The 12305-nt window shown below is 43.2% G+C and overlaps 1 protein-coding gene across 7 annotated transcripts in view; it reads left to right on the top strand.

The window, feature by feature from the left end:
• macf1a (microtubule actin crosslinking factor 1a) overlaps nucleotides 1-11880 on the top strand; it is a 234178-nt gene extending 222298 nt beyond the window's left edge. For 3 of the 7 annotated variants that reach the window (XM_085346503.1, XM_085346501.1, XM_085346506.1), the window contains 7 exons: nucleotides 797-814; nucleotides 1557-1674; nucleotides 3396-3458; nucleotides 5980-6197; nucleotides 7694-7816; nucleotides 8481-8589; nucleotides 9663-11880. In XM_085346503.1, coding sequence (XP_085202629.1) covers nucleotides 797-814; nucleotides 1557-1674; nucleotides 3396-3458; nucleotides 5980-6197; nucleotides 7694-7816; nucleotides 8481-8589; nucleotides 9663-9910 — 897 coding nt within the window. In that variant the 3' untranslated portion in view covers nucleotides 9911-11880. The remainder of the gene's footprint in view (nucleotides 1-796; nucleotides 815-1556; nucleotides 1675-3395; nucleotides 3459-5979; nucleotides 6198-7693; nucleotides 7817-8480; nucleotides 8590-9662) is intronic. The other 4 variants (XM_085346508.1, XM_085346507.1, XM_085346502.1 and 1 more) reach the window with 3 other exon arrangements.
• The last annotated feature ends 425 nt before the right edge of the window (nucleotides 11881-12305 follow it).

Below are 12305 nucleotides of genomic sequence, written 5' to 3'. Positions count from 1 at the left end.
CAAAAAACTGGACCAACATGAACAGATTAAGTGAAAAATGACTGAATATATTTAATTTTAATCCAAAATCTAACTACAGAGGAGGTGCCTTGTTACTGCACCTTTTAGGAAAATTCTCCGGACGTTGGTGTAGGGGTTAGCACTGGTTATTGATGAATTTAAATTGGCTGTAGTTATGAGGTAGATGAGGCGCTCTATGGTTAAATGTGTCTTGCAATATAAGCTGCTTGGTCAGTAAGACTAGAAAGTCATATAAATGTGAGTGCACTTGCATTATCTGTAGACTGAACTTCACACAACGTGGCAGACAGCAGCAGTCTGTGTGTGTCTGTGCAGCATTATACAGCAGACCTCAGCTCTGACCGTTTTCAGCAGCATTTCCTGGATCGGCCATCACTACCACTGCTACAGTTTGTGTCCACTCCATCATTACCCAGTGGGTAATGACATCCAGCGTCAGACTGCAGGACGCTGGGGATACTAATCGTCACAGTGTTTGTCTCTCTGCTCCTCTGTGTGTGTCTGGCTTCTCTTTTCTTCTCTGTCTTTGACTCCATCTCCTGTCTCGACTTCATCGTCACCCATTTTCACATCGCTGACGTAACTGCCGCACACGGCTTCTTTTTGCTTTCACCACTAATTGTGAGCCCAAGTTTGAGTTTTCCGAAAACACTGCACACAGATAAATGGTGTCCTTTCATACATCACAGATTCAAGTTGTCGGTATTTGTTGTTTCATTCTCTCTTTCTCTTCCCTTTGTCTTCCTCTGCTCCGTGTCTTCTGGATTTATTGTAGTTCTTCCTCGGAAACCAGGTAAAGTGACGTCCGCTGCTGCGAGTGGACGTGTGAAAGCTGCTTCCCCGTTCTCCACTGAAGGAGTGCACCGCTTCCTGTTTCCGTATACTTGAAGAAAATACCGTTATGATACAGTAAATCTGTATTTATTTAATTTTACGTTTTCAAGGAAGAAGCACTCCTTTGTGGCTTTGCAACGTGTAAGCGGGTTTCACCGTCCGCTCGTGTTTCTGCTGTGATTTGTTTGGTGTTGAGAGTGACAAATTGCACAATGCGAAGCTGGCGACAGTGACATGGCTGAAGGGGTAATTAGTGGTTCGGTGATATATAGTGTGCTTGGGACTGAAGCTGGGAAACAAATCAAGCTGCTTGGAGAGAGATCCAGAAAATTCCTTCTGTGCTGGTATCGCTTGGAGGTCTGCTTCGCTGGGCGGTTTGAAAAACAATAACACGTTAGAAAACTTCAAAGACTGAATATAAATACATGATTGATTTATATTGTGTGTGACGATGCGTGGATATGAGTGGCTGGGTGAACTGGGCTGAGATCTGTAACTTCTGTCAGTGCATGGTTTTTCTGTCAGTGCATGGAGTAGAAACGATGCTCAGATTTGGTACTTGGGCTTCTTGGTGTGATGGTTGTAAATCTTTAGAAACCAAATAGTTGTTTTTACTCATTAATTTTTTTCCCCCTGATTCCCTCTTCTGTTTCCACTCTTTTTGGCCCTTCTTCCCTCCGTTTTTATGTCACCTGCCCCAGTTTGGAGACTCTCAGCAGCTGCGTTTGGTGAGGATTTTGCGCAGCACGGTGATGGTGAGAGTCGGAGGAGGTTGGATGGCTCTAGACGAGTTTCTGGTCAAGAACGATCCATGCAGAGGTGAGCAAAGTGGGCACACAAACAGATCAGCCTCCTCTCATTTATACACACACACACGAGCCTGACTGATACTGGATTACAATGGGGCTTTTTTTTAGGCATATCAGCACAATTTCAATTTGACACATGCATTTTTGATTGGAAAAAAGTAAAAATAAATAATAAAAAGTAAATAATTAGCTGTGAAAAATAATTATATTGATTAGTGTATACACTGGAAATAATTCTGACATAATAATTCTACATTTTCACCTCAATTAAACTTAAATTAGATCTGCTTTGTTATTAGCATATATCTTATTCTTAGCTTTTATAATCAGAATTTGTTTGTTGGCAAACTTTTAAATTTATATGATTAACTTTCAGTTAGCACTCTACTAAACAACTTTTCATTATGTGTAGTGACGATTTTCAACATTTTATTTTTAGCTAAAACTTTTAATACACTATCTATACTTTAGCTTTGTGGCTAAGAATTTTAACTGCAAATCGTGCTTTTAGCTAATAACTTTTATAACTTTTTATTCCTGATTTTATTTAGAAACGTGTCAGTTATGATTAATACAATTTTTGATTCTTATATATTTTAAGCTAACTCAAACCATTAACTATAACTTTCAAGTTAGTAATTATGAACTTTTTAGCTTTAGCTAGCATTAGCATTAGTAAACTGTTAGCTCGTACGTTAAGCTGATATTTTCCAGCTTCTCATTCCTACTTAAATCTTTTTGTAACTGTTTATCTCTTAACAGTTAACTCCTAACCACATGTGTTAATTAGTTTTTTAATTTAATTCTTTTTCAAATGTTTATCTGTTATGTTTAAGCAACAGTTTAAACTTCCATTATGATTAGCTAACATTTTCCAACTTTATATTGATACTTTTATCTCTTTTAGTCATTTGTCTGTCAGGTTTAGTTGACAATTTATTTTATCTCATGATTCTAACTGCTTTTACATATATTTTTTTTTTATTTTTAAAAAACTTTTTAAAATCTGATTAGATCATTTATGCAGTTTTATTATTACTAAGTATCAGTTCTTTTTAGTTTAGCTTTAGTTGTAGGCTTTAGGTCTGAAAAGGATCTTTAAAAAAGCCTCATCATTAAAACTTGAAGCCATTTATGGGGACTAAGATGCTTTTTTAAATGAATGGGGCACCATCTTGAGAAAAAATATCCAGTGGTATATATCGGTCAGGCACAAGCACTTAAGACACCATCACACCAAAGCAAACAAACCCTCAAAGATGTTTCTCAACATGTTTACAACGCCGAACACAAGTGGCTGAACGCAAACGGAGACAAAACACGAAATAAAGGACAAAACACACAAACCGACTCAAGTTTCTTTAGTTTTTCTGTCAGCAGGTGATGCAGTGAAGCGCACCGTCTCATTTTTCTATCCAGTGTTTTCTTCCAGTGACGTCGGTGTAATTGTTGTGCTCCTCGGAGTGGTGTTTCTCTCTCCCTGTCTCCATCTCTCTTCCCCAATCTGTCATTTCCCTCCGAGCCCATCCTCTGTCGATCCCAAAGGACTCAATCTTCATCATCATCTTATCTCGTCACGTTTTATTTCTGTATACACACACGTCCTCTCCTCGGCCTCTCTCTGTTCATTCTTTCTTAAATAAAAAACGTAGTATTGCATGGTGCATGATCCTCAGTTTCTCTTTATTCCCTTTCTTTTTTTCCCTCTCTCCCTTTTTTCTCTCTTCTCAGTGCAACATCCAGGAATAAAGATTCTCCGCTCCGATTCGAGTAGCTCCATCTCATCTCGTATAGGTTGGATTTCTCCTCTCTCTCTCACGCTTTCTCTTAGCTGCCTGTGTTTCCTCCGTCTGGTTTGGTTTTGATTGTTTTTTTGTGTTCCCCTGGGCTTCCACCTTTCTTTTTTTCTCTTCTTCTTCATTCTTTTTTTGTTGCTCTTATCTTTATCGTTCTCCCCTTTCTCTTCTTCTTCCTTGGTTTGGTGGTTTGGCCTTATTGCTGTGCCTTGCTGACTGTGATCACCTGACTAACATTATGTCTCCCCACTGTTCCTCCCCTACTGTTGCTGCTGGCTCCAGCCCTGAAATCCTGATCTGTTCCCTTTTTCCAACACCTTTCAGGGGTCTCCGACACTCGTCCGGACCCCAAGAGTTCAGCTGTGTGTGTGTTTGTGTGTGTTTAGGGCTCGTGTGTATCTAAAGCTGTTTTTTAACAGATTGGTTAAACAGTCTTAGGATTGTGTGTGTGTGAGAGAGAGACTTTCTTCATTCCACTTCCAGCATGCAGTTATTTCACGTTGTCTCTTGTGTCTCTTAGTGACAGTCACTCCTGGCTATTTCTGCTGCCGAGGTATCTACACTTCCTCTCTGTCTCTCACTCACCATCCATCCATCCATCCATTCATCTCCATCTTTAACCACAGCTGTCCTCTGTGTGTCTATATATGTGTGTTTGTTCACGTGTGTGTGCTCTTTATAACCGTGGTCAGGTTTGTGCGTTGAAGGCATTCATGTCAGTCCCGTCTGTGTGGCACATGTTTGCGTCATGCTTTCCTCACTCACAGTAAAAAGCAGGATTTGGCCAACCCCCTGGTCTTTAGATGTAACTCGAGGTTTGCTGATTTTTACAAAGTAAATCCGTAAATAAGACATTATTGAGACAAGAAGAGAGCGTGTGTAAAACTAAATGAATAAACACAGAAAAAAAATACAGCGGTCACTATGAGTACTAAGTAAAGACAGAGCTGCTCTTTTGTCTGCTTCGTAGAGAAGAACGTAAAAACTCTTGATTTGTAGGAGAAAAATATTGGTGTCTTAGACCTGGGCGTGGCCAGCCTGGGTTTCTAATAACGCTGGCTTTCCAACGCGGCTCCTTTAAATGTGATGGCTGGTTGGTGGGAGACACAATTACAGGGTGCACCTGGCTGGCTGGCTTTGAGGGGGGACATAATTACAGGGTGCACCCGTTTAATTGACTGGCCTTGCTATTCAGTTGCTCGGGACGAGCTAGCTGCAGCCCTCCTCTCCTTCTTCTTCTTTTTAAGATTTTTTCCACTCTTTTCTTTCACTCCATTTCTCCTCCACTCTGAATCTGTGTCCTCTCTCCCTCTCTCTTTCTTTCTGTATTTATTTGTTCTCTCTTGAACCCTCCCGTTGTCCTCGGTCTCTCCACTCTCTCTTTTTGTGGCTGGCTTCTCCAGGCTTGCTGTTGTCTGCTGGGGCTGCTGCACCACTTTTTGTCCAAGAATGCCGCTGAGTGTTTTTTGAAGACGGGAGAAACCCTGAATCTCTGGGTTCTCTCCTGCTAAGCATAAACCAGGCATGACCCCCACATGTATTTATACACAATCTGTGTGTATACAGCAGAGCTGAGATGCTCCTTTGCAGCAAGAAGTGAAAAACTACTTGAGATCTTGTTGACAAACAGCATAAGAGCAGCTGCACTTTGCTTCCAGCGCGCTCAGACGATTTTAAGCAGATACGCAACGAAAGTGTGGCACTCAGTCACAGTTTGCAGATTATGAGAGCAGAGACGCGTGCTGTTGCTTAAGGAGTTATTTAAGGAGGAGTCTTTCACTTTTATATGTGATCTATAGAATAGTCTATCAGTCTTATTTCTCTGTTTACAGCATCAGGAAGCAGCGAGTGGGCTGCTGTCAGTACCTGTAAAGTTTGCTCATACAGGTGTTACGAAGCATGCATGGTGGCCTGCTTCTTAGCCACACAATTAAACTACCTGTTTATTCAGTTTTATTTTTTTGGCATAAACATTACATTTCCAATAATATTGATAGTTTCCCTTTATTTCATAAATGATTTGCAATGTGGCCCCCTGCTGGGTGAGAACAGTACTGCAGGTGGGCCTCAAGAAGTTATTTACAATAAAGGAAAATAAGTTTGAAATAACCACCAAGTTTTATAGTCTTTCTCTGAAGCAATGGCATTGTGTCTCCGAACTCGTGTCCACCAGTGTCGATGACTAGCTGACTTTCGTTGCGTATCGCAGTAATTAATTTGCTCCCACCTTTGCACTCAAACAAAACACGCCCCTCGCTCGCCTCCCACCTTAAAAATGACTCAACCGAAGTGCACTTAACAGTCCCTCAGTCCCCGAAACCCCACCCGACCAAACACCTGCTCTGCTCACGCGCACTCTCAAAGAAACATGCACCGACTCTGACGTCTGCAGCCAAGGAAGCACTGACTTTCTCCCTCACTCTGCTCGCTCCCTCTGCCGCCCCCTACTGGAGGAAACCTCCGAGCCGACTCGAACCCAGACTCATTGTTCCCTTCCCTGTCCGTCTCTTTATGTCCAGCTCGAGGTCGCACCAACCTGGAGCTAAGGGAGAAGTTCATCCTTCCTGAAGGAGCGTCTCAGGGTCTGGCCGCCTTCCGGTCCCGGGGCCGTCGCTCCAAGCCGGGCTCTCGGAACGCCTCGCCCACCCGCTCCTCTTCCTCGGCCTCCCACAGTGGAGCTTCCCTCCCCTCTGCTCCCTCTGCCCCAGCCACCCCGACGGCCTCTGCATCATCCAGGGTAAGGTTTTTCCCTCGAGTCATTACACAGCATTAATGACAGAGCAGGGATATAAGCACTGAGTAATAAACATTTACAGTAAATTTTGAACTAATAGTGGTTTAAAAGTTGGTTTTGTAACACTTTTAAGTAATATTCAAAATACTAGAAAATATGGTTAAACACACATCTGATACTATCATAGGAAATGAAACTTCTTATTACTTGATCAAGTTATCTACCCAAAACATTAAAAGCCTTGAATCCCACTGCACATGCTGAAATGTGCTTGTTACTTAAAAGCAAACATTCTGCATGAAGTGTAGAAGTGCCCTCGACCTAAAGATATAAAAGATGGCCTTGGCAGTATGAAGTTAGTTTTCAGACGTAATAAACGTAGCGTTGATCTTACTGAGAAATCAGGGAACGCTGTCAGACACGCCTTAAAGCATGCCCTACTTTAACCACCTGTTTTATTCTGGTTAGGGAATGTCAAGAAAAACAAATGTAATTTTTGCTATATATTACTTAATAACTTTGGTGTAATATGAAAGGGGGAGCTCTTTGTCAGTAGGAAAGTCCAAAATTTATGCTTTTAAATTTTCCAGAGCTGGCTGATCGGCCTTTCCAAGGAGTCTCCCCCTAGAGCGAGGGTGGGGAACTCCAGGCCTCAAGGGCTGTGTCCTCCAGGTTTTAAATATCCGCCTGTGTCAACTCACCTGAATCAAATGATTAGCTCATTATCAGCTCTGGAGAACTTCAAGACATGTTGAGGAGGTATTTTAAATCAGCTGTGTTCAAGCTGTGATCAAGGATGCATCTAAAACCTGCAGGACACTGGGCCTTGAGGCCTGGAGTTCCCTGACCCTTCCCTAGGGTCCCTAGATTTTTGTAGCTCACACACACACACACACACACACACACACACACACACACACACACACACACACACACACACACACACACACACACACAGTCTTTCATGCTCATCTTCTGTTGTGTGTTGGAGTGTTTGTTAAATGGAAACATCGTCATTGTCAGGACAAACAGACCATTGTTATTTCTTAGTGTCGTCATCTGATGTCAGTGATGTTTCTGTTTGTCATGTGAACGCTGTGTGTGTGCGAGGTGGTGCACATTTGTAACTGTGTTTTTATGCATTGTAACATAGTTGATTTGTTGTCATCCTCCTGTTGTTTGTCAGAAATCACCGCATCCCTAACTGTGAAATTTTATGTTTTGTTCTTTTTTCTTTCATCTTTTTGCCTTTTCCCCACGTTCCTCTTATTCAACCCTGCTAACCTCGCTGCAAACGTGTCCTTCCTGCATTGATGCGGTCTCTCTTTATGGGAAAAAAAATGAATGATCCACTCTTACACATTAATCTGCTGCGCTGAACTGTCCATCCAATGCCCCCACACCTCCTCCCCACACCCCCTCCTTCATTTGCTTCTTCCCTACGCTGCTTTGCTCTCCTCCACCCTTCCTTCCTTCCTTGCTTCCCTTCCTCCCTTCAGTCGTCCCATACTCACTCGCGTGACTATGCCAAGCCCTGGCTGGCACACAGTAAAACTCCAACGCCAACCAAGTGCCACTGCTGCCCAGATCTCGGTCACAGCCACACCACTCCTGGGCACGAGGTAACACACCCACCCACCCACCCAACCAACTCCCCTGCCCCACCCAACCCCACTCCACTGAACGCGCTAATGCACTAATGCACACTTGCAGGTGCTCTCACATGGGAAGCTTTACTTTGGCTGGGGTGATTTTGAGCTTTGCTTGAATTGTTTTGTTTTTTTTTGTGTCAAAATAGGAGAATAAGGATAAAACCTGCACAGTTTAGTGCATTTATTTATCATTTCTCAGCTGAGTCGCTTCATTTCTTTAACTGAAATGACAGTAAAATTATTATTTTGTGGCTTTTAACTCTTGATTAGATAAAAGCAAGTTGATGAGATATCCTCTGTATTAAAAAAAGAGCAAATAATAAAGAAAAAAAATTAAAGGACTAATCAGCAGATTTATTACATATAGTTTCATGTGGTCACATAGTTTTATAAACACATACCTTCACAATTAATAGTAGTGTTTAATATAGTGTTCATATGTTGTTGGTGTTTTTGTGTTTAACACGTTTCTTTGTGTTGTTTATTATTTATTTGTAGATCTGTTTTTGTTCATGTCCATGTGGATGTGATATGTTGTGTTAAATCCCCTGTGTGTGTGTGTGTGTCTGTGTGCGTGTCTAAAGTGATAACAATGAAATTATCCTCAGCTGACGTCTGCCATGTGCTCCTGCAGGGGGCGCCATCTGGGTCCAAGTTAAAGAGACCGACCTTCCACTCGAGCCGAGGCTCGCTAACCGGGGAGAACGGTGGAACGACGCACACCAGCAAACCATCGCGGACGGGTGAGACACCAGCCATGTGTCCTGGCTACTTATCTACTTCATTAAGGAAGACCTGCTAATTGCAAGCTCTATATTTTTATTCATTAACTCTACTAGATTAGCTTTGCAGGACTCACAGTTCAAAGTAAGCCCCTGTCCCTGCTAAGACCAGACTTACCAGGAGGTTTGATTGTAAAGTGGGTGGGGCTTCTCTCCTTGAATGCAGGGCAGGTTTTAAAATTCCTACTTCTGTGACCAACAGACGTCAGCGAATGTGTTAATTCACAGCCAATTCACAGCATTGTTGCTGCTGAGATATTTACTCTCAGATAACTGAATTCAGTTCTACTCATAAATTTGTGTCAACATCTGAGACTAAAACGTAAAAATGCCAAAAACTGCAGTTCCTCTAACGGCCACTTGGAGGCTGTCCCCTGAAGTGAGTTAGCCTCCATGCACTCCAGGGTTAAAATGTCCAGCGTTACAGCAGAAAGAAACATGAGTCATAGTTTTCCCCTTCATGGCAGCTGTTCACTGAGTGATTTATGTTGTGAAGTCACCTGTTGATGTTGTAGTAGACTAATTATTTCGGTAACTTCTGCAGCATTTTAACGCGGTTATATGTCAAATAATAATAGCTTAATTGCACTAATAGGCCATGTCCAAAAGGTTTATGCACAGGTTGTTACTGAGAGTGAAATACTAGTATTTTATTTGCTTGTTAAGATTCATTATTGGGTGTCTGTGTCTAGTCCATAAATTAAGCTTACAAACCAGGCTAGCTACTGTTAGCCAACAGTCTGCAGCAGTCTGCCCTTTTCGTACAAATATGGCTACTCTGACCCCACAAAAAGCCAAGATGATGACAGCTGTGGTTGAAGATCAAAGAAAATTCACAAACCACTGGGTGACATCAAAGAGGCTGCGTCTATCTTGTATATGCAGTCTGTGGTCTCGGCCAACCCACAGACATGGCAGCCTCCACAGCCACAGTGCTGCAAACTAAATGTGAATCTGCACAAATGCATGCTCTGCTTTTGTCAGCACATTTTTACTGTCTTTTTTTTTCTCGTTTCCCTCTTTTCTCCTGTTAGATCCCAAGCGAGGGGGGTCCACAGCCAGCGGTCCCACCAGCCGAGCCGGCAGCCGAGCCGGCAGCAGGGCCAGCAGTCGCCGTGGCAGCGACGCCTCAGACGCATCAGAGCTCCAGGACGCTCGGTCCGTCTGCTCCGACACTTCAGATACCCCGCGACGACCGGGCAGTGGGGCCAAACCCTCCAAGATCCCCACCATCTCCAAGAAGACCCCCAGCCCAAAAACCCCGGGATCTGCGAAGAAATAAACCCACCCACAGAGAAACTGGAGGAACTTGCAGTGGGTGGGCCACTATTATCTGCCATTTTGGGTGTACCAGCGTCACTCTGAGCATCCATCCATAGGGCTTGTCTAGAATGTGTGCACTATGACTGATACTTTCCAGGAGAAAGAAGGAGGTGGATGAGCTGAGTGAATCTCCGTCTCGTTCTTTCCCCAGCCGACTGAAAACCTGCACAAGAGGAGAAGATTCTGGTCTGGCGGTCTCAGGCCAGAGTCTGTGGGGTGAAAAAAAAAGACTGTTCCCCTTTAAGAAGCGACCCCAGTTTGCCTTCCAGTCTCCTGCTTCGTCTTTCAGAAGTTCCCCACCAGCGAGGAACCAAACACAGACCGACCCGATGTGATGCTGCCTTACTTTGTGTTACAAACTCCTGTCCCGATCAGACACACAAACACACATTTTAACACAGAGCCGGTGCAGGGAGTGGGACACGCCGCCACCGCCGCCGCCACAGCTACAAAAACAAAAAAAGCTCAAGTGGCATTCAGGAAAAAAAAAAAAAAAAAAGAAGGAATTTGTGGGTTATTATTTTGGCTTGTGGGCCAGATGCCTCAGCGATGAGTTAAAAAAGAAAATATGCAACGACTGCCATGTCGCTTCCCCTGCGTTGGTTGGCGAGAAAAAGAGTCACCTCAGCAGATCTACGGAGGCGGGAAACGCTGTCTGGCTCCCACAGCGGCCAACCTCAGACTCGGAGGATCGGCGGTGGCGCTGCTGCAGCTGAGGGCAAACTCTCACACACTCAAACGCCGCAGAGCCGACTCCTCCCGACCGCTGGAACGTTAAGACGGGCCTCGCGGGTGTGCGTCTCGGCGGTTTTGTCACATGTCTGCGTTACAATCCGACACACACAGAAATAAGAAATCACAAACTGGCAATAGAGAGGACTATTTTTATGGCGACACACTCAACTAACAGCACATTACTGACAATACACGACATGCGTAACCTGACGTAAACGAGCGCGTTCGGAGAGTCCGACAACCAGCATGCACTAATTGTCTCTTCCTCTGCAGCCCAGCAGCACATACGCGCACTCTCAAACTCAAAAGGTGTGTGCGCGCATGTGTGTGTCGCGTGTGTCTTTCTTATAGGAAAGAATAAAGGTCAATGACTTGAGTCACTGTATGCAAACGTTTAATTTGCGAATGTCTTTTTGTTTTTTTTTCTTCTCGTTGTTTTCTGGTTAATTTATAATCCAGTTTTGTTTTCTAGCTTGAGAGAAAGATCTATTTATTTTTCACGTCATATCACCGTTGGCAGAGAGTGATTTAGTATTATGGTGAAAGTTTTTTTTCTCTTTTTTTGTACCGAGAAGATGCCCACTCCGCTGTTTCGACGTGATCTGTGTGTAACGTGTGTTTCTACTCTGTTGTAACATGACATCATTCACTAGGTCGCTGATTCTAGTGGCAGCCTTTTTGTTACATTTTCTTTAAAGCTAATGACTACAGTTTTCCTGACCACGACCAAAGGGGGTTGCCCTTCATGTGTAGAGAGAACTACAAATATGAATGACAGGGGACCTGGGCTGAGCGGACCAATGAGAGCGGGCGTCCTCCCTCGTGTCCCTCCCCAGCGTCTCTTCTTCTAGGCTTTTCTTTTTTTTTTTCCAAATGCTCCATCTTTGGCGGGGCTCGAGTTTGTCTCTGTGTTATCTCGGTGTAAGAGATGAAGTTTATGAAAACTAATGAATTTACAATAAGGAAGAAGAAGAAGACATCATAAGGTGATTTTTATTTATTTATTGTCTCTCTGAGGGGGGAGGGATCGGGAGACGAGTCCACCACCTTTTGATGCTGTGCTACTCTGTGTGATAAGAACATGGAGGGAGGGGAGGGGGTGTTACTATGAGTCACTTGTGTAAAATTAAAACAACAAAAAAAAACTAAAATTATAAACAATTTTTTTGTTCTGTTTTTGTATTAAAATTATGCTTGCAGTAAAACCTCTTGTCTTTTGCGTCTGTGTATGTAAGAGCAGCCGAGTTTGATGTGTGAATGTGACCCGAAGCACCCACAACTTATTAGTTATTATTAATATAAGCAAGAGGTCACCGGTCCCAACAACTCCAACCTGAACTGAAGCCCTGATTTATGCACCAGGTCAGGGGCATCAAACATGTGGCTCATATGCATCAGCAGATGACTTTGCTGTAAATTTCAGACTTTGCAATCATAAATCATAGAAAATTCTCAGTGCTCTGCTGTTCTGTGTGTTCTAATGCATGAACTACACAAAACCCCTTTAAAGGTGTTTCCTGATCTCTACGAGGTATTTAATCTTATCCAAAGTCCTAGAAGCAACACTAATATGTGTGTGTTCACTTATTTAAAGCATTAAACATCTAAAGTAACTTTAA

The sequence above is a fragment of the Diplotaxodon limnothrissa genome, linkage group LG22 (genome assembly GCF_057381915.1).
Source record: "Diplotaxodon limnothrissa isolate DT_005_m linkage group LG22, D_limnothrissa_male_GT1.1, whole genome shotgun sequence".
Lineage (NCBI taxonomy): Eukaryota > Metazoa > Chordata > Actinopteri > Cichliformes > Cichlidae > Diplotaxodon > Diplotaxodon limnothrissa.
This window is presented reverse-complemented; position numbering and strand designations above follow the sequence as displayed.